Genomic DNA, 22428 nt, shown 5'->3' on the forward strand with positions numbered 1-22428 from the left:
TGACCCCTCTCCCTGGCAAAAAAAGAAGACTGTACAGATATTTAACAATAACCAGCGAGGTCTGATTTGTAGTTTTGCCATTGTCTTGCCAGCATTGTTTGTGGGGGGAAAAAAGGGGAAACGTCGGTCTCTCTCTGATTCACGTTTCTTTACTTATCACTGAGGTTGGGTCTTTTCTCCACATACTCATTGACTCTTTGTGGCTTGTCTGCTCCCATCTCTGAACTTGGGTGGTGCGCTGCCAGCCTTGACAAAGGAGGATGGAGGCGAGGGCAAGGTGTGCCTGCAGCCTGGGGAGGAGGTGGGCTTGGCCAAGGGGCTGATGTGTTTAGGGAAAGTCTCAGGGAGACTTCTAGAAGGCTGGCGGGGCAAGGGTGGGCGATGCCTGGATGCCTGAGGACCTGACCCTAGTTGTACTTACAGGACCAGCTGCTGTGCAGGTCATCAATGGAATCAATGGAAGGACTGATCCTACATTTTTGATTTAGGGTTTCCTGATGACTTTCTGATCCTAAATTATGGATGAACTGTCGGAAGAGACAGAAATAGCAAAATCTCCTCCTGGCCTGTATGTCAGTGGTGAACGTGGAGAAGGGAATTGTGACTGCCCTCCACTGCTGCCACCTGTCCACTTCCGGCTGCCCAGCCCAACACCCTCTCCGGTGCCCTCGGCCCAGATCCCTGTCCCCGCCCTGGGGCTTCCTGCAGTTCTGACTCGGTTCTGGGGCCCCCCCACCCCTGGAGTCCACAGCTGGGCATGGCCACGCTTCCCGGTCCTCGGCATCTCAAAGTCCTGAGCTGTAGAGGCTCTGGGGGAGCGGCCCCCACCTCATCCCGTCCCCTCCCTGGGCACTTGGAGGAAACTTCAGGTCGGTCACCTTGGCCCTCCCTCTTCCTATTTCCTGTCCACGTGGTGACATGCATTGTCCGCCCTTGTCCCTTCTTGCTCTTTTTCTTGTGAGTATTTATATCTTTCTAAAAATTTATTCCTTCACTGCTATTTCAGGGTGGTTTCATGAGAGAGAAATGGGTTGGGATGGTGGCCTATCTAACTGCAGGTCCCCAAAATGCCGCTTCCCTTTTCTCCCCCCGACTTCTTTCCCTCCCTACCTCCCTCCCTCCCCCCCCTTCCTTCCTTCCTTCCTTCCTTCCTTCCTTCCTTCCTTTTTAAAGTTAAAAAGTAACGTATTTCACTTTAAAACATTAAAGCACTATGGAAAGTATAAGCTTTTAAAAAATTCAAGTTCCCCCCTTCTTTTTTCCCAAATTCTATGTAGAGGTGACTGATGTTAATATTTCCCTATAGATCTTTCTGGACCACTCTCTAAGCTTATGCAAATTTTATATATATATATATATATATATATATATATTTATTTATTTATTACACATTATATATTATATGTGTAAAAATGTTCTGTTTGCTCAAATATCTGTTGAAGGAGTGATGAACAAGAATAACCCCGCGTCTGTGGGTGTGGTGGGTGTATATACACACGGGCGCACGAGCACACACGTGTGAGACGCCAAGGCCTCACTGAGAAGGTGGCATCTGGGTGAAGCCTGGAGGTGGTGAGAACATCTTGTTTTAAATTTAAAAATCCATCTGTGTCAGGCATGTGGATGTGCTTCCCCTTTCTGCCTGCCTGGGGTTTCATGGTGTGCAGGGACTTAGCTGTCCTCTCTCTGTTGGCCGTTCAAGATGCCTCCAGAGGCACACACTCTTGCCAGCTCTGGCTGCTGCCAGTCTTCATCATGCTTCTCCAAGCTCTGTTGTTCTGATTTTAGTCTACAAATGAGGGTGAGCATCTTCTCATGTTCCCCCCACTTGTGTTTCCTTCCCTGGGAGGGGCCCCAGTACCGTCATGCCAAGTGGAGCAGGAGGTGACACTCAGTATGGTGGGTGGACCAGGGCATTTGGCCATGTGGCTTCAGGCAAATTGCTTGGCTTCTCTGGGCCGTATTCTTCATTCATAAAAATGTAGAGATAATCATACCTCATGGGGTTTGGTAAAGGATAAGTGAATTCATTCATAGAAGGCCCTTAGACCATTACCTGGCATATGGTAGACATTTGATAAATATTAGCTATATTATTTGTATCCTATGCTCGTTTCTCTAGCTGGGTCTTGGTATTTTCCTATTTGCTTTTCAGAGCATTTCATATATTGTATATATTAATCCCTTGTTATATTTTTTAACTCAACTGTACTCATTGAGTGACTACTGTATACCAGGAACTGTTGAGACATAGTTGCAATCCCACATAGCATGATGGAGAGACACAGAAGATATTGAGGGAGTTACAAGCAGGAGTGCCTAAGCCAGCTTGGGAAGGGAGTTAGGAGAGGGCTTCCTGAAGGAGGTGACATGCAAGCTGAGTCTGATAGAATGAGCCAGAATGAGCAAGGAAAAAGGCAGGGCCCGTGGGAGAAGATGACAGCACCCACCGAAGCATAAAGCCAAGGATCAGCGTGTGGGTGCACGATACCACGTCGCAAAGAACACGGCAGCCCAGCCAATTCTGGACCACCCTGCAGGGGAGGCTGAAGCTGCAGTGTTGGCTTAAGAACTGGGTGGATAGAGCCTGCAGTAGGAGGGTGTGGGGGACTCTTTCTGGAAGGAGCTGAGAGAGTCCCTTGTGCAGCTCACACGCCCCAGCCTCGCTTGCATCCTTCTCCACGCCATCTCCCCGTGTTGGGCACGTGTATGCCCCTCCCTGCCCGCCCTCAGCTGGTCACTTAATCTCTGCTCATCCTTCATGGCTCACTAAGCAGCAGTCCCCCCCATGGAAACTCCCCTGACTCCCAGGGTAGGTCAGCTTCCCGTTTTATCCACACCTAGAACCGTGTTTCCTCACTGACAGCACGTACCTCGGTTTGTAATGGTCGCAGCCTGATTTCTTGAAGAGCCGCTGCCTCCCTCTCTGGATTGTCAGCTCATGAGGGCAGGGATGGTCTCTAGTTTTGCTTCCACTTGTAGCTCCAACACCTAACACTGCCGGGCACATAGGAGGTGCTTCAGAAACACCCACCGAATGAGGAGGTGAATGAATGGATGGACCAGAGAGAGAAGCAGGGAGCCTCTCCTGCTTGGAGACGTGGGGGTCCTGAGCCCCTGTGAATCGTCGCACGTCTGTCAGGTCCACCCATTGCACCTCCCACCCCAGGCGGACTGTCTCACATTCTCACATTGCACGCCTGCTCCTGGTAATGTGGCATGGAGAGCCGAGGTTTTGTCAGGGCTCTTGATAGCACCTGAAGGATTCCCTTTCCAGAGTTTTGTCTGACAGTTGTTCTCACCACCTGCCCATGGCCCTGCTGGCTGCGCTTCTTTCTCCACCCTTAATATCCATGCAGTCTCACCGGCTCCTAATTAAGCCCCTGGGCTCAGACCCTGCCTGTCCTCCATCAAGGGCACTGCATGTCCTTTTCAGCAGAGTGTGTTTCATTCGGGTCACATGTTCTGTATTTTGTGTAGTCCTTCACCGTGGAAGAGAAAAGGCAGCGGACTTCTTAACAGAAGGACTACTTACATAAAGGGCTTCGGGATTTCTCCTGTAAGGTTGTTGTGGGTTTTGGAGGCATCGTGGTGAGGAAGAGACTGGGAAGAGTGAGGGGTGGGCTTTGGAGACAGAGGGTCTGTGAGTTCCAGTACAGACTGCCTCTTGTTGAGCCAGTGACTCTAGGCAAGTGTTTCCAGCTTTGAAGCCTTGGTTTTCACCTCTGTCCTAGGGGGATAACAGTACCCACCACAAAGGATTAAATGGTGAGTCCCTGCACACAGGCAGTGCTGGTGGATGTTTCTCTTCTCTCCTTTCTTAGGTGGCAGGCTTACTGCTGCTGGGGCCCCTCCCTTTACTCAAAGGCACGCTTTCCTCCCTACCGCCATATGCCCTGTTGCCTTCTCATCAACACTAGGATATTCATTGTCATTCCGTTCATGTCAACCAGCAAGGCAAAGTCAAGAGGCCCCCCTTCTGGGTGGTAGGACGCCTGACCCTGTCACTTGTGTCCTCAACGGTAGTCAGAGTTGGCTCTTCCGAGATCATTAGCCTTCTGAGATCGTTATTTTTTCGTACAGTTCAGTTGGGAAAAAGAGGCATTTACTTTGTACCCACTGTGTGTTGGGAACTGGGGATTAGAGATAACAAGCCTCATCTTACAAAGAACTTATTAAACTAATTAAGGGATCAGATGCTCCCAGATGGCCAGCTGCAAACCCGAGTGTGCTGAGCGCTCAGGAAGACCCCAGACAGACCACCGTCGGGGCCCCCGGGGGTGGCTATTCCTGGGGAAGAAGAGTCAGCTGCCTGGAAGAGAAGCATTTCAGGTGGCCCCGAGGATTCCAGCTGTGAAGGTGGACGGAAGCAGCATTCTGGGCCAACGGGCAGCTGAAGACGGCCCAGAAGCAGGAAACTTCACGTCATCCTGGAAATCAGGGTGTTTAAGGGGTAGGAGTGGGAGATGAGGTTCGAAAATAGGGTGAGGCCAGGAGGTAGAGTTTGTGAGCAGAGGAGTGACAAAAACAGATGAGAAAATGACCTTTCGGTGGGGTCGCTCTCTGCTTTGGAGACCCTAGGGAGTCTTTTGCCGGGTGCCAGGATTCTGGTCTAACAGTGCTTTGAGGATCGGCCTGGCCTTGGGTGGGATTTAACACAGGAGCTGTGATTTCACCTGTAGAAAAGTTTCCTTTTAGTCAGGTTATTTTACATTTTGAATTCAGGCTCCGCTGTTTAAAACATTTAGACAACTGACAATAGACATCGTAAGATGTACGACTGTCATCACTCCTGACACTTTGAAGGGATTTGGGAGCCTAAGCTTTCTTGAAATTCCTAGTGTATAGATTTTATCAAGCATGATTGTAACATGCCAGAGGGTGACTAACATGGCTAAAGAAGATTTTTTTTTTAATTTGGCTAATTTATTTTTTCATACAGTTTTAAAGGTTACAGTCCATTGATAGTTATTACAAAATATTGGCTATATATCCCCCATGTTGTACAGTACATCTCTGAGCCTGATTACACCCAATAGTTTGTGCCTCCCACTTTCCAGCACCTATACTGCCCCTTCCCCACCACTGGTAACCACTAGTTTGTTCTTTTGTTTTGTTTTTTTTGTGGCACGCGGGCCTCTCACTGCTGTGGCCTCTCCTGTTGCGGAGCACAGGCTCCGGACGCGCAGGCTCAGCGGCCATGGCTCATGGGCCCAGCTGCTCTGTGGCATGTGGGATCTTCCCGGACCGGGGCATGAACCCGTGTCCCCTGCATCGGCAGGCGGACTCTCAACCACTGTGCCACCAGGGAAGCCCCACTAGTTTGTTCTTTATGTCTGAGTCTGCATTTTTGATAATATTCACTAGTTTGTTGTATTTTTTCAGATCCCACATATAAGTGATATACAGTATTTGTCTTTCTCTGACTTATTTCACTTAGCATAATGGCTTAAATAAGATTTTTTTTTTTTAAGGTACCTGTAAATTCAAGCCTTGCTATTGAATTCAGCTCTGAGATCAGGGATTCTGTCCATGGTGACAGTTAGGGGCTGGGACAGTGACCAGCTGTGAAGTGACTGGTGCAAGTACTGAGTGTATGTTGGGCTCTTTGAACTCTCATCACACGAGTGGGTGGAGTGATTGGAGGGTGTTTTCAACTTCACACTGCCCCCGGCCCACCCACCTCTAGAGATCTGACCCCCAGCACCGCTTCTGTGGAAAGGCGCTGCTGTCCCTACCTGCGGAATCTGTTGGTGACACCTCATTCCTTCTGCCGGGCAGAGACAAGAAGGCCCCGGTGCGGTAACTCTGCACTCTCATACTTCCCCTCCCAGTGCACCCTCAGACCGGTCCACGCTTTAGGGATCTCCGGTGAGTGAACCACAGACCAGGAAATGGTTCTCAAGCGCAAAGACTATCACTTTCTCTTCTAAGAACTGCAGCTGGAAAACCCTAATCCCGCAGTCAACAAAGGGCGGTTTCCCTCCACTGCGGAACTGATGAGTCTTCTCTCTTGTTTATTTTAAGCCTCCCCTCTGCCCAGCCCTCTCCCCAGCTTGCAGCTGAAGGTGCTCCAGTGTGAAGCGCTCTCTGGGGGCTCCCAGCCCTCCCTTATCTCTGTGAATCGTGTCTGCTTCCCAAGATAGTGATCGTGACTGGGATGCTGGGGGAGAAGGACCAGAAGGGAAGTGCCTACATTCGCACCTTTTTACGGGGACAGCAGCAGATCCGACACAATTTCCTTATCCTGCTCTCCAGCCTCTCGCTCTCACTCTCCCAGTTTTGGAGACAGAAACTTCTCTAGGTCCTCTGTTACGTGTTTAGCACTTGCTCCTTTGTCCAGCCATTCATTTATTCAGCAGCGATCGAGCCACTTCTGTGTGCTGGGTTGCACTGAGTCTAAAGATACAGGAATGGCTAACATGGCTCTTACGTTTAAGAATCTGTGTGCAGGTGAAGAGGGAGCCAGATGTGCCAGAAAAGCAATGTCAGGATTTGCAACGTACGCAAGGTAATTATCCTGCCGCGTGATTACCTGCACTGTCCAGTATGGCAGCTACCAGCCACATGTGGTTAAAGTTAGAACTCAGTACATTAAAATTAGACGAAAGTTTTTAAGTTTCAGTAGCCATATGTAGCTGTTGGCTACTCTGTTGAGCAGCGCAGATATCAAACATTTCCAGCATTGTAGGGGGCTCTCTAGGACAGCGCTGGATCAGACTGTAAGTTCTTAAGCACAGGATCCATCTCTTTGCCCATCAGTGTATCCCAGGAGCCAGGTTTGTCCTAGACACTCATGAACTGCGTGCTGAATGGATGGAGGGAGCGGCAGTAAAGGCTGTAAAAAAAAAAAAAAAAAAAAAAAAGGATGTACCAGCAGCCACTAGAAGAGGGATTAGCTGCTGCTCTGGGAGAATTCCTAAGCGGGTCACAGCAGAGCCGCGTTGAGAATGGTGAGGAGACCATTACCAGGTGGGCAAGGGAGGAAGAGCATTCCGGGAGAGAGCGACCCTGGCCTTGAGATGTCTTCCTTCTGTGTCCTGATGGCTCACACCCCAAAAAAGTGTTACTATATTCTTCGCAAGGGAAGGAAACTTCATAGCGCTCACACTGTGTTCTCTCCCTGGGCATCTCTGAGAGGTGAGGTCTTGCCCGGCTGTTGTGAAGCAGAAGGGCCAGGTGTGATGTAAGTACGAGAGTTAGTCATCTAGGTGTGAGAGCAACCTGATTTCAGGAAACAGACGCTCCTATGTGTGCGACTAATACCAGGATTTGGAAGCGTGGCCAAGAGGCTGAGAAATGAACAAGGAACGTGTTTCAAAATCAGGAGTGTTAAATGCGAGGCCGCCATGTGGTGTGAGGAGGCTGCTCCAGTTACTTTCCGTTGTTTGTCTTCTGCTCATTCATTCGCTTGACGGACGCTGCGCTGAGCAGTGCTGCCTTCCAGGCACTGTGCTCAGTCCTGCAGACACAGAGCGAGTGGCTCTCAGGTTTGTCCCCAAAGAGCCCGCCGTTAGGTGGAGACATCAGGCAGGTGCAGAGATGATGATGATGATGCAGCAAACCGAGCTCGGCTTGGTAACAGTTGCATGTGACCCTGGAGCCAGGTGTGGCACCCAGATTCTCCTTCCTCCTTTGTTCAGTGGGCTCGTGGGAAGAAAAGCAGAATATCCCTCAGCGCCAGCACCAGCACCAGCGGGAGGGCCCGAGACCAGTGTTAGGTTTCCGAGTCCTGTTGCTTGAGTCAAGCATCACTTTTGAAGTCAAGATTCTTAGAGTTTGAACCCTATTCTGACCCTTCCTAGTGGCATGACCTTCGGTTTTGCTTTTCTCACCTCTAAAATGTGGCTGAAACGATGTCTTACAGGGTTCTTCTTAGGGTTGGGTGATGTAAGCTATGTGAATCACACAATAAGCATTCAACAAAATAGGATTATTCCATTATGGTGAGGAATCGAGTGTGAAACCAGCACAGAGGACGCACCCTCCCCTGGGGGTAGCATCCTTTGGTGCCCTGTCTGAACTTCTCCTTCCTTCCTCGATGTCCAGAGGAAGCTTGGTGCTCTTCGGTGCTGGGGTTTGACATGTTCCTGGTGGAGAACGTAGGCATGGACTCTGAGCCCTGCCTGGAGTGGCTAATGCGGCGTGCAGCGGTGTCCTGTGGTCTGTCCCTCGTCTGTCCAGTCCTCTGTGGCCTCCCCCAGACCTTTACCCTTTGTCCTCCCAGAAAGCTCACCCCTCGTCCCGGGACAGCTTCTGTTTCTCTCTGGGTGTCTTACAAACTGCAGTGCATTTTCTGACACACCTCTTCCTGCCGCACAGTGACAACTGTGCACCATTTCTTGACACTTCTTGAGTATTTCCACCATTTCTCAGTTGATTGGGCAGGTTTCCTTCTCCTGCTGGCTGAGTTGAGATGCCTTTTTCAGTGTGCAAGAGTCTCTCCTTAGGGAATCTTCCACACACCTGGATCTTTTATTCTTTTCTCCAATCTGATCATCTCTATCTTTTAATATAGGAGTCTAACCTGCTCAACAATTAATGTGATTATTAATATATTTGGATTTTTTTCTATTCTATTTTGCATTTTAATATTATCATTCTGTTTCTCTGCTCTCTCTCCCATCCCCAGCCCCTACCCTTTTCATACTTTTAAAGTGAATTGGTACATTTTATATATTCCGTCTCCCTGAACTGACTTAGAAGCTAACCATAGATAGTATTTGTATTCTTAAATTTTAGCATACATACTCAACTATGAATTTTTTTTCTAATAGATGTGATATCCTCCTCTTGATATAACAAGGAGGGCCCTACTTGGTTTTAACTTCTCAATGAGCCTCTTGTTTTTGTTTTGTCCAGTCAGTGTTGTTAAACACCAAAAACTATTTTTATCATTTTTGCAGCCAGGAATTACATTTACTAAATTAAAAATAATCAACTGTGTTTCTTTTATCTCTTGTCTTCCTATGAATTAACTCTTTGATTTGCTGAAGTTTCTCTTTATAATTCTTTTAGAGTCTGTGGTAGATAAACTCTTTTAGTTTTGGGGTATCTGAAAATACCCATTTCTCGGTCCTTTAAATGTGGTTTTAGCTGGGTATAAAATTCTTGGTTGATAGTTATTTTCTCTCAGCATTTTGATGATAGTTCATTTTTTTCAGCCCTCTGTCACTGCTTGTAAATAATAAGTTGAAAATAATTTCAAACTTATATCAAACATTGTAATCCTTTTTGGATTTACCAGTTTTTAACGTTTTGCCGCATTTGCTGTCTCTTTCTCTGTATGTGTATGTGTGTTTCTGTACATGTATATGTATATATATAGACTCACACATATGTACACACTTAGAACTTATATACAAATGATTATACAGATTATATATAAATTATTATTCTTTTTCTGAACCATTTGAGTGTAGATTGCATACATCATGCCTCTTTACCCAGTAATATTTTTTGTGGTTTGTTTTATGTTTGTTTGTTTTTACTGAGGTATAGTTGATTTACAATGTTGTGTTAGTTTCAGGCGTACAGCAGTGATTCAGGTTTTCATATATGTGTGTGTATACACACACACACACACACACACACACACATATACATATATATATTGTTTTTCAGATTGTTTTCCATTATAGGTTATTATAAGATATTGAATATAGTTCCCTGTGCTAAACTCCTAATTTATCCCTCCCTCCGTCCCCAGTGATATTTAGTATAGGTATTTCTAAGAAAAAGGATATTCTCAAGTCAACACAGTACAGTTACGAAATCCAAGAAGTTTAACATTGATAGAATCCTTTTATCTAATCTTTGGTTCTTTTTTTTTTTTTTTTTTTGCGGTACGCGGACCTCTCACTGCTGTGGCCTCTCCCGTTGCGGAGCACAGTCTCTGGATGCGCAGGCTCAGCAGCCATGGCTCATGGGCCCAGCCTCTCCACGGCATGTGGGATCTTCCCGGACCGGGGCACGAACCCGTGTCCCCTGCATCGGCAGGTGGACTCTCAACCACTGCGCCACCAGGGAAGCCCTAATCTTTGGTTCTTACTCCATTTTTTTCCTATTATCCCAGTAATGTTCTTTAGATTATTTTTCCCTCCAATATAGAATCCAGGTCAGAATCCTATGATGACTTTAGTTGTCATGTCTCTTTAGTTCCCTTTAATCTGGAGCAGTTCCTTGGTCTTCCATTGTCTTCAGTAACACTGGCATTTTTGAAGACTACCATCCAGTTATTTTAAAGAGTGTTCCTCATTTTGAGTCTGTCTGATGTTTCCTTAAGACTAGATTCAAGTTATTCATCTCCACTGAAATACTTGATATGATGTTATTTCCTCTGTCTTACCCATCCATCTCTTTCCTTCTTCCCTTCCTTCCTTCCTCCCTCCCTCCCTCTCATCTATCTATCATCCTCATCTCTATCTATTATCAGTTCAGACTTGAAGATTATTATTTTATGCAATGGTTTATAATCCATTTCTTCCCCTTATTTACTTTTATGTTCAAATTGTCCTAGATTTGGCCAATGGGAACCCCCTCCAAGCTGCCTCATATGTCCTTTTGACATGCCTGGTTATTTTTTTGGTCACTTCCTTACTTCCAGGTACAATAAGACTTTCCAGCCCACTTTGTACCTTGCCTGTCCCAGCCCTGGAAGCAGCCATTTCTCTGGGAAGTCCTGGATTATTTTAGTGGGGATGGTATTTAGAAGCCAACATCTGGGGTCTAAGTGTGCTCATTGCTATGAGATCTTCATTTTTTTCTAAGCCCTTTCAGCTAATGGAGCTAGGAAATAGATATAATTTTAAAAGCCATGAGTTCATACTGATACCTCCAGTTTCATTCTAATCCTACTGAGTTCTTCCTTGCCTTCCCACATTCCATGTTTGTGTGTCCCTTCTTCCACAGAGAGAACGCTGCTTTCTCCATAACATCATACAATTACTCATTTGCTCACCCTATAATTCTCATAAAATAATTTTAGAATTGCTCCACCCTTACCCTTACGAAAAGCAAACCCACTAAGAAGAATTCAAGATTTGTTTGAGGGTATATAAGTCATTATATTGAGTCCAAAAGTTATCTGTATTGCTCATCCTCCCCTTGAATACATAAGTACTACGTGATCCATGGTTGGCTGCATCCACGGATGCAGAACTGTGGACACAGAGGACCAACTGTAAAGTTATACGCAGATTTTCTACTGCATGGGGTTGGTGCCCTTAACCCCTGCGTTGTTCAAGGGTCAGCTATACTCAGAGAAGTGTAGAAGAGAACTATACTCCTTCCCCATCCCTTCTGCTCTATTCTGTCAACCACTGTGGATGTCCAGTTTCATTGTTTTCTGACTTATTCTTCCTCTGTTTCCTTTTGCAAAAATAAACAGATTTATCTATTTTTCCCTTCTTTCTTATACTAAAGGTAAAATACTTTTATACCTTGCCTCTCTTTACTTGAAGGTATGTTTTGGAAATCACTCATTCATTCATAGAAATAGTTTTCATTCTTTTTACAGCTGCATAGTATTCCTTTGTGCGGATACACCATAGTTTACATCCCTAAGCTATGCTTGGAAGTTTAGGTAGTTCCAATATTTTGCAGTTGTGAATAATGCTGTGAAGAAAAATATATATAATAATAATAATAGTAATAATAATAATAAATATATATATATTTTTTGGTATATTTTTATGTTATGTTTCCAGAAGTGGGATTGCTATGTTGAGAGTACATGCATGAACAGTTTTCTCACATGTTGCCAAATTCCCTTCCATAGTAGTTGTACCACTTTGCATTCCACCCACAATGAAGAGAATGCCCAGCTCCCCACATCCCCTCTAGAAGAGTATACTGTCAAGATTCTGAACTTTTGCCCAGTGAATGGGTAAGAAATGGTATCTCAGTGTAGTTTTAACTTTCATTTCTTTTATTATGAGTTTTAGTTTGCATTATTCTTTGGAGTGAAGAGGAAATCTTTTTTTACGTTTAAGAGCTATTTTTATGTAGTATTTGTGGATTGTCTGTCCATGTCTTCTGTCCGTTTTTTTTCCTGGAAGAATTTTGGTCTTCTTGTCCTCACTGTTTAAAATTTCTTTACAATTTGAGGATCTTTTATCTGTGATATGCAAATTTCTTCCTGTTTGTCATTTGCTTTCTAATTAGTTCTTTGCCTTACCCCTGTGCTCTTTTCCTTTCTGTCTGCTTTTGTCTGAGAATTTCTTATTTATGTTAAGTGGCTCTTTTTCTCACATCTATCACTTTTAGCATTTGAAACATTCCTATTTCTAAAGTCCTTGTCAGATTGTCTCATAATATTCAATTTATCTGATTTGGATTCATTCATGTCACCAGTATTGATTTTATTGGCTAGAATTCTGAGCATTCAATATCTTCCTATTTCAGAATTTTGGTGTACAGGCTCATTTCAAGAGGGAAGTTGGTTTTTGTCTTTCTTTGCTTCCTCTTTCTCCCTCCACCTGGCCCGGAGCTCCCGAGAACGCCTTGGCTGTGGAGAGCACGTGGTTTTGTCACTGTCATTCTGCCTTCGTGGGAGGGCATCACACCATCGCCTGGCTTCCATCCCCTGGGTCCCTCCTCCCGTCTCGAGTGGGAGGCTTGGTTTCTGCTGCCCCCCGGGTCCCCTTCCCGCCCAGCACTCCTGGCCCCCACCCCTGTGTCAAGCCTCGTGCTGATGCTCTGCCACACACACAAAGAGATGGTTGTTTGCGAGCCCAGTGTTGTCTCTGTCACCTCTGCACGTCTGGAGCAGAGGGGCTGTGTCAGAGCATGATTTTATGGAGGCTTCCTAATGGGAAATACTCCTTTGTACTTTGAAGGAAGGAATGTGAGAAGGCTTGAAGGGAGTGGAAGGAAGGAAACTAGCCTGATTCAGGGGTGGGGGGGGGTTCCTTTGTCCCAGAAGCACAGCACGTGTCCCTTCACTTCGCAGTCATCCGCATGCGGGAAGTGAGGGCACAGAGGAGGGATAGTGACCTCCAGCCTCGCAGCCCTGAGAGGACGGGGTGCGGGGCTTTGAACGCCGCCACCACTGGGTTTTCACTCTGGCCTTCGGGCTCACCAGGGTGTTCACCCATCTCTCCTGGGTCTGTTCCCCGGGCTTGGAGGGAGTGTGTGGGGCTGGGAGCGCGAGAGGCGGGGCTGCAAGGACTCTCCAGCTAATTCCTCATTTTTGGAATGACTTGGCATCCTTCAGCTAACATTTCTGCAGTGCCTAGAATGAGCCAGGCACTTGCTAATCCCATATGGTTCCTTAATTTAATTAGCTCCGAACAACCATGAAAAGCAGGTACCACTAACCCCATCTTCTGACGAAGGAGACGACACTTGAGGGCTCGTGTGGCTTCCTGGCTTCTCCTGATGAGCAAACACAGGGCTGGGATTCCCGTGCTGTCTGGCTGCAAAGCCCCGAACTTCTATGCTTCCGGCATGTTCTGTTTCCCATGGTGCCTTCCCTGCCAGCCTGCCCCCATCTCTCCAGAGGCACGGTGCCCCAGAAGAGGAGTGGGTTTGAGAGCACCTCCGTGTGAGGTCAGAGTTAGGTCCAGAAAGGTAACTTAACGCAGCTGTACGTGAGTGAATCCGGGCCCTCACGGAGGCTTCCTCTCTTCCCTGGCCCAGAGATGGTGCATCTTCCAAGTCACCATTGGAGATGTGAGCCATGTGTCCTAATAGAGAATAAACAGGTCTGTTTTCCTCACATAGTTTTATGGATTATTTGGTCAGATGGTTCCTTAAGGGCTGCTTCCCCTTAAGCTTTAACAGAAAGACCATGGGCTCCTTCACAGAGAACCCCCCACCCAATATTTGTTATCATGTCACCCTATCTTTTCCCATCTGTCATTGTTTTAACTAAGTCTGCTTGTTTACTTTCCATCGCCCACGCCTGAAGCAAGCTCTGGGACGGCATGGACCTTATTTCTCTGATTTTTGTTTCATCTCCAACATCTAGTGTTATAGCTGGCCCATAGGAGGTGATAACTAATTAGATTTTTTTTAATTTATCTATTTTTATTTTTGGCTGCGTTGGGTCTTTGTTGCTGCGTGCGGGCTCTCTCTAGTTGCTGTGAGCAGGGACTACTCTTCGTTGCGGTGCGCAGGCTTCTCATTGCGGTGGCTTCTCCTGTTGCGGAGCACGGGCTCTAGGTGCGCGGGCTCAATAGTTGTGGCACACGGGCTCAGTAGTTGTGGCTCGAGGGCTCAATAGTTGTGGCTTACAGGCTCAGTAGTTGTGGCTCACGGGCTCTAGAGCGCAGGCTCAGTAGCTGTGGCGCACAGGCTTTGTTGCTCTGCGGCATGTGGGATCTTCCTGGACCAGGGCTCGAACCCGTGTCCCCTGCATTGGCAGGCGGATTCTTAACCACTGCACCACCAGGGAAGCCCCTAATTAGATTTTGAATGAACGGAGAAAAGGAGAGGCAGCTGCCGCTAATCCTGGCTCTGCCACTTAAAACCTTCACGGCTCCCAGCAAGTTACTCACTTTTCCTTATCTGCAAAGTGGAGTAAGAATGGCAGTTTTGTAGGACTGTTGAGGAATTTAGAGGCAGCGTACAGAGCTGCTCAGAAAAGGTAACCCTCAGGTCCTCCTCCTTAATATGACTGTAAAGCAGCACCTTGACTTGGTTGTGGGGCAGGAGTTTAATCAGACCTCTCCCAGCCCCGGGTAGCCCTGATCTTCCCAAGCCCCGAGCTTCTGACTTCTCACGGCCAAGAGCTGGTGGCCGCTGAGAGCAGCTCCCATGATGCGCTGACCTCTGCCAGCAGGTCCCCAGCACGGATCTGCCAGCTCTAATTAGGAAGCTTCTGAGGAGCTGGAGGTTTTGAGGTTGACCCTGAAGAAACAGCTCCCTTTACACAAGGCTTTTAATTAAATGCTCGCGTTTACTTTCCGGAGTTCATTGAATCATTTACCCACATCATGGTGTTTGACAAAGCCCAGTTGCTGTGGGTAATGGAAAAGTACAAAATGAGGAGGCTTCTTGGAGGCTGTCAGGTGACACAGGCACTGCTGCTTCTGTGCCCCTTTGGGGCTGGGCGCTCGTCTGGGTGGGGACGGGGTATGCAGGGAAAGGGTCCAGGGAAGCATTTCCTGGTCCCTGCCTTTGACTTGGTTCTTGAGATTCCAAGACCCCCCATGCTAACTAAGAATCTGAGTCCACCTTGATGTTATCCAGACCCTGGTTCTCAAAGCCTGGTCGCTGCAGCAGGGGCAGCAGCATGGGGTGGACCCAGCAGGCTGGTTTAACAGTTCTCCAGGTGATCCGGATGCCTGTTCAAGTGTAAGAACAACTGGGGACTTCCCTGGTGGTCCAGTGTGGTAAGTGTGGGAGTGTGGTAGGACTCCACACTCCCAATGCATGGGGCCTGGGGTTGATCGCTGGTCAGGGAACTAGGTCCGCATGCATGCTGCAACTAAGAGTTTGCATGATGAAACTAAGAAGTCCGCATGCTGCAACTAAGAAGTCTGCATGCTGCAACTAAAAGATCCCACATGCTGCAACTAAGACCCGGCACAGCCAAGATAGATAGATAGATAGGTAGGTAGGTAGGTAGGTAGATAGGTGTGTTTCAAAGATGTTCATGATCTTTAAAAAAAAAAAAAGTGTAAGAACCACTGGTCTAGGGTCTCAAACCTGCCTGTATGTCAGAATTGCCTGGGAAGTGGTTCTCTTGGGGGTTTTTTGTTTTGTTTTGTTTTTTAAAGTTAACTTAATTTTAAAATGTACTCTTTAAAATAAACTTCACTTCTTTGGATTTCCAGAAAATTTGGAAAGCTAATAGAGTTCATGTATACCCCGTACTCAGTCTCTCCTGTTATTATGAGCTTCCTCACTAGTGTGGTACATTTGTTACAGCTGATGATATTGCTGCATCAATATCAACTAAAGTCCATACCTTATCCGAACGTCTGTTCCGAGATCCTGATCCCACATCACATTTAGTCGTCATGTTTCCTTAGGATCCTCTGCACTGTGACAGTTTCTCAGGCTTTCCTGGTTTTTAATGACCTTCACAGTTTTGAAGTGTACTGATCAGGTATTTTGTAGAACTCTCCTCCATTGGGATTTGTCTGACCTTTTTTGCATGATTAGACTGGGGTTGTAGGTTTCTGAGAGGAAGACCCCGGAGGTCCAGCGCCCTTCTCCTCACATCGTGTCAGGGGTGCACACCACGCCATGACCTCTCCCTGTTGGTGTTGGTCTTGATCACGTGGCCAACAAGGCTTTGACTTCTCCATCTGCCACAGTCAGGTTTCTCCACTGTTACTCTCTCCCCTGAGCCCCCCAACTTTCCACACCATTTGGAAGGAAGTCACTTTGTGCAGCCCGCCCTTAAAGAAGTTATGTTCTACCCCCTTGAGAGCAGAGCATCTACATAAACTGTTTGGAATTCTTCTCCATGGGAGATTTGGCTCTTGTCTCCCATTTATTCATTTATTCAATCTCATTTAATTATATCAGTATGGACTCACGGATATTTATTTTGTGCTTTCAATTATAATGCAATACATACGACTTTATGTCGTTGCTCAAATTCTGCCGTCTTTGGCCATGGGGAGCTCTTTCACTTGGCTCCTGTGTCCTTTTGACATACCCCCATCATTGTGAAGGTTGTCGTTATTATTATTTATTTATTGTGTTTTTTTTTTTTTTTTTAGTACTTCCGTCCTTTCAGCCTCTGCAAGCTTGCATGTTTCTTGCCCCAGTCCTGGAATCAGCCATCTCTCCAGAGAGCCCTGGTTCCTTTTATTGAGAATGAAACCAAGCTCTGGGCCCCAGGTGTGCTCACTGCTATTGGGATGTCAGACTCTGGGCCCTTTCGGCTGACAGAGCAAGGAAATACACATGTATATACTAACCTGTTTGTACACGCTTATCTGTAAATATTTCTGAAGGTAACCATCTGTATCTGTATTGAGTTCATACTGAGGTCTTCGGTGCTCATCCATTACCACGTTGCTCATTCTAGCCCCCTCTCCTTGCTTACCTGTAAACTGCCACTCCAACACTGAAAAACCTTCTTCTCCCCTTCTGCCATCCATTTATGTAATTGTTCAACTCCAGCGTTCATGTGTGATGTCAGAATTGTTAACTCGTACTTACCTCCATGTGATCAGCTTTATCAGCTGGAGTACACTGCTTCTGTGCGGGTTATTTTGCCTTTAATTTTACAAACTCCACTCATTCCTAAAGTTACTTAGGTCAGCGCCTTCCCCCGCCCGCTTCAGGGAGGTGGTTTCATACATTTGTCATACAGTTAGATTCTTTTATCACATTCTGCATTCCATCCTTGGATTCCCCCCATCTCTCAATTTTTTAAAAAAAATTTGCATACTTTAAGGTTCACTGTCTATGCTGTAGTTCTTCAGGTTTCGACAAATGCTTTATGTCTCATGTTCACCATCATAGCATCATACAGAGTAGTTTCACTGCCCTAAAAATATCCCCTACGCTTCACCAATTCCGCCCTCCTCTTATTGCACCTGAACCCCTGGCAACCACTGATCTTTTTACTGTGTCTCTACTTTTGCCTTTTCTAGAATGTCACATAATTGGAATCATGTAACGTGTAGCCTTTTCAGAGCGGCTTCTTAGTAATACGCATTTCAGATTCATTCACGTATTTTTGTGGCTTGATGATGAATTTCTGTGTATGCCAAATATTCTTTTGTGTGAATGAACCAGAGTTTGTGTATCCATTCACCTAGTAAAGGGCATATTGGTTGCTTCTGATTTGGGGTTATTATGAGGAAAGCTGCAGTTTTTTGGTTTTGTTTGTTTGTTTTGTTTCGTGGCCATTGTCGGGTTCCCCGTTGCTGAAAGCATCCAAGCAGAAGCTGGGTGCTCTCGGATGGATGAGTGGGAGAGGGAAGCAAGGATTACATGGGGTCATTCACAGAGAGCCCTCTCTGTGCTCGTCCAAGTTTGGAGATGTAGCCGTTAAGTCCCAGGCCCTTCACCACCCAGAACAGAGCTGCACACGGGTCCCAGCCACATCAGACTCTTTCCATGAAAAGCTGAGCGTTCTCTGATCACGCTCTTGTGTGACTATTCCCCAGTCACTTTCTCACTTTGTTCCTCTGATTTTGGAAGGCTCTGCTCTGACCAACGGGGGACTAAACCTGCACAGCTCGGTGAAGAGGAAGCTGGAAGCAGAGAAGGACTACGTCTTTGACAAGAGGCTCAGGTACAGCGTCCGCCAGAACGAAAGCAACTGTCGCTTTCGGGACATTGTCGTGCGGAAGGAAGAGGGCTTCACGCACATCCTGCTGTCCAGCCAGACCTCGGACAACAACGCGCTGACCCCTGAGGTGAGGGGGCAGGATGGGGGGTGGGTGTCACTCTGAGGCAGTCACAGTAGGGCGCTGGCTCTCTCTCTGTGCCCTCAGGAGTGGATGGAGACAGCCGACACTCGTGCAGACTTGACCGCGGGACCCCATTTACTGATCACCTTACATACGTTATCCGTCTGATCTTTACGACCAGTAACCATATTATCCCATTTTGAAGATGAAGACCTCGGTAAACAGAGAGATTCAATAAACTGATTGTGGTCCCAGAATTAGTCAGTATTAGCCCCAGAAACCAAGCATCCTATCTTGGGCTTTTCCAGTGAGACTGCATTATAATCAGCATGTCAGATTTCTTTGCTTTAGATGGAATTAAATTCACTCAGCTCGCTTATAGTTTTCTTAATTGAGATGTAATTCACATGCCATCAATTTTACCCTTTTAAAACGTACCATTCAGTGGTGTTTAGTATATTCACAAGGTTGTGCAACCATCGGCACTAATTCCAGAACATGTCCATCACCCCCAAAGGAAACCCTGTGCCCATTAACAGTCACCCCATTGTCCCCCGGCCCAGGTCCCCGGCAACCACTAATCTCCTTTCTGTCTCTCTGGATTTACCTATTCTGGACATTTCGTATGCATGGAATCCTGCAGTACACGGTCTTCCATGACTGGCTTCTTTCACGCAGCGTGGTGTTTTGGGGCTTTCTACACGTGGTGGCATGATCAGTGCTTCATTCCTCTTCCATGTGTGGATAGGCCACATTTTGTCCATTAGTTCTCCAGTTGAGGGACGTTTGGATTGTCTCCACCTTGGGCTATCATGAAAAATAATGTTATGGACATTGGTGTAATATGTTTTTGTGTGAACATATGTTTTCAGTTTTCTTGGATATATTCCTGATTATGGAATTGCTGGGTCATATAGTAACTCCATCTTTGACTTTTTGTGGAACTGCCAAACTATTTTCCCCAGTGGCTGGACCATTTTACATCCCCACCAGTGGTATGTGAAGGTCCCAATTTCTCCATATCTTTGTCAGCACTTATTATTGTCTGTCTTTTCTATTATAGCCGTTTTAGTGGGAGTGAGGTGCTATCTCATTGTGGGTTTGATTTGCATTTTCCTAGTGACTGATGATGTTGGGCATCTTCTCAGGTGCCTGTTGGCCATTTGTCTACCTTCTTTGGAGAGATGTCTATTCAAATCCTTTGCCTAGTTTTAAAAATGGGATTTTTGTTGTTGTTGTTGTTGAGTTTTGAGCGTTCTCTGTATGTTCTGGATACTAGACCCTTATCAGAGCTATGATACTTCCATTCTATGTGTTGTCTTTTTCCTTTCTAGATAGTAGTCTTTGATATACAATTTTTAAAATGTTGGTGAAGTCCAATTTATCTTTTTCCTCTATTACTTTTTTTTTTTTTTTTTTTTTGTGGTACGCAGCCCTCTCACTGTTGTGGCCTCTCTCGTTGCGGAGCACAGGCTCAGCGGCCATGGCTCACGGGCTCAGCCGCTCCGCGGCATGTGGGATCTTCCCGGACCGGGGCACGAACCCGTGTCCCCTGCATCGGCAGGCGGACTCTCAACCACTGCGCCACCAGGGAAGCGCCCTCTATTACTTTTTAAAATGCTAATCCTACTTATGTCTTAGATGAATAGAACAGGGAAACAGGGAATGCTTAATGCAGCTAGGTAGACAACACCATTCAGAATATGGGATACTTAGTAGGGAGCAATGAAGAGATTGTTAACGGTGCAAATGTAGGAAAACATGCATCTAAGCAGTGTTCTCCAACTGGAACCACCTGGGCAGGGCGTAGAGTGATCAGTGACAAAAACGACCATGGTGTGGCTAGTAGTGGCTCTTCAGGCTTTATATTTGCTATTTGTCCCATTTCATCCCACCAGTACCCTTCTGATGTAGGGTTATTATGATCCACCTCTTACAGAGGAGACAGGGTAGGCCTAGGGAACTGAACAGGCCTGGGGTCACAGAGCTTCAGGAGGTCAGGGCCCTCACCACTTTCACCCATCCTTTTGTCCTGGCCCTCAGCCCAGCGCCTGGCCCATTGAAGACAGTTCAGTGCAAACCCCCTTTTCCTGTCCCTTGATATCCTGCACTCCAGTGTCCACCATAGCAATGCAGACCTGGAGGGTGAACCACAGGGGTGTGTTTTCTTTTAGGTGGGACACAGTCAAGGAGTGGCCGCCCAACCAGATGGAGATGGCTAGGTGGCCTGGCACTGCCCAGTATGTCCAGTGCACTCAGCGTGGCCCCTGAAGTGGGTGGAGTGGGAGGTGCTGTGTCCTTGAACTTGCAATCATGTGTCTTGTCATTATGATTTACATAGACTGTGGCTCTTTTTCGGGATCGTGGGGTGACAGTCAGGAATGCTTGTCAACCTGTGAGGGAAGAGAGCGGCTCAAGCCTGTGGAGATAGGGGGGGGCTGCTGGTTGCTCGTTGCCCCTCTTCTAAGCATGGTGTTTTGGGGGTCTCTCCCCCCTCCACCTTCAGCAGAAGCACCTCAGGGTTCTCTGCTGTGTAGACCTCTGCGTAGGACTCAGAGCCTGGGGTCTGTGCTTTACCCCAAAGGCCGCCCTTCACATGTTTATACACCTGGAAGCCTTGTTATTTTAAGCTCATCATGAAACATTCACACGAGACCGATTCTGCTTAGATTTTTTTTCTGCTTCACTACTTTTAAAAAGGGTGCTTGGGACTTCCCTGGTGGCGCAGTGGTTAAGAATCTGCCTGCCAATGCAGGGGACACGGGTTCGAGCCCTGGTCCAGGAAGACCCCACATGCCGCGGAGCAGCTAAGCCCGTGTGCCACAACTACTGAGCCTGTGCTCTAGAGCCTGCGAGCCACAACTACTGAGCCCACGGGCCACAACTACTGAAGCCTGCGTGCCTAGACCCCGTGCTCTGCAACAAGAGATGCCACTGCAATGAGAAGCCCGCGCACCGCAACAAAGAGTAGCCCCTGCTCGCTGCAACTAGAGAAAGCCCACGCACAGCAATGAAGGCACAACGCAGCCAAAAATAAATAAATGTATTTTAAAAAAATAAAAAGCGTGCTTGAAAAAGGCGCAGTATTTTCCTCTGATAAACCGAATAAATGAGAAGTCTCCCAGCTCATTCTGTCTCTTTGGAGCAGCTCTGTGTACTAACTGTTGCCTTCTCATCACAGAAACGTGTGGCATTCAAGTGATTTAAGGTGCCCGGGTTCTCACCTCCCGAGCCGCGGGCTTGATTAATTAGGGGGTTTACTCCTAACTGGTGTCTGTCAGTAACAGAACAGGAGGAAGACGGAGAAACAGTCATTGATGGGGTGTTTTCAGCTCTCTCAGCAGCCAAAGTGGATTGACTCTATGGATAAATTGGCTAACTGGGTAAAGTAGCCCCGAAATGAAGGTCCTGTTGAAATGAGGAGGTGGTGTTAGGGAGGGGGTACAGAGTTAGCGCAGGAGCCTAGCAGACCGGGTCTGAACCCTCCTTCCACTAATTTACCTCTTCTGTTACCTTGGGATTACTTTCCTTCTCTGAGCATTCTCGTTTACAGAAATTATACAGTATCTTCCCTGTGGGATTAGAGATAATATCTGCAAAAGAGGCTCTCAGAGTCCCTGGCACCTAGGAGGTATTCAGTGAATGTTCCTATCATTGTTAAGATGAAGCGGAGGTGACTTAACAGCCACCAGCAGGCCCAGCCCTGCTCGTTCGTGGAGGGACTGGAAGGAGGCCTCCTTCACAGTCATAACTGAATTCTTTTTCTAGTTGTATATGTGACATTGGCTGGATCGGCCTCATGGGCAGAAATTCACACATTACTGGGTGTATTAACTAGATTCTGAGGCCAGCAGGTGTGTTGTAATATTTCTCCTGTCTGAAATATAGCAAAGAGCCAGGAAAATAATGAAAATGCCCCTTAAGGAAAGAGCCAGAAAAATAGATTGTCCAGAGTCTTGGTGATTAAAAGCTCATTCACTTTCCCATTAGGAGAGGACCTCAGGCCCTCACGCTGTTCCTGGTTTTCTTGGTGGCTCCCAGCCTCGGCAGACAGATCACCACCCTCCACGGGGGCACACCTCACACCCTCTTGCTCATACCT

General features: G+C 46.9%; 1 protein-coding gene across 4 annotated transcripts in view; it reads left to right on the forward strand.

The window, feature by feature from the left end:
• CDYL2 (chromodomain Y like 2) overlaps window positions 1-22428 on the forward strand; it is a 229254-nt gene that overhangs the window by 140132 nt on the left and 66694 nt on the right. For all 4 annotated transcript variants that reach the window (XR_013825174.1, XR_013825175.1, XR_013825176.1 and 1 more), the window contains exon 3: window positions 18115-18332. Coding sequence is in view for 1 of the 4 variants with exons in the window: in XM_079906385.1 (XP_079762511.1) it covers window positions 18115-18332 (218 nt within the window). In the remaining 3 variants the exon portion in view is untranslated. The remainder of the gene's footprint in view (window positions 1-18114; window positions 18333-22428) is intronic.

The sequence above is a fragment of the Stenella coeruleoalba genome, assembly GCF_951394435.1.
Source record: "Stenella coeruleoalba genome assembly, chromosome: 20".
NCBI lineage: Eukaryota > Metazoa > Chordata > Mammalia > Artiodactyla > Delphinidae > Stenella > Stenella coeruleoalba.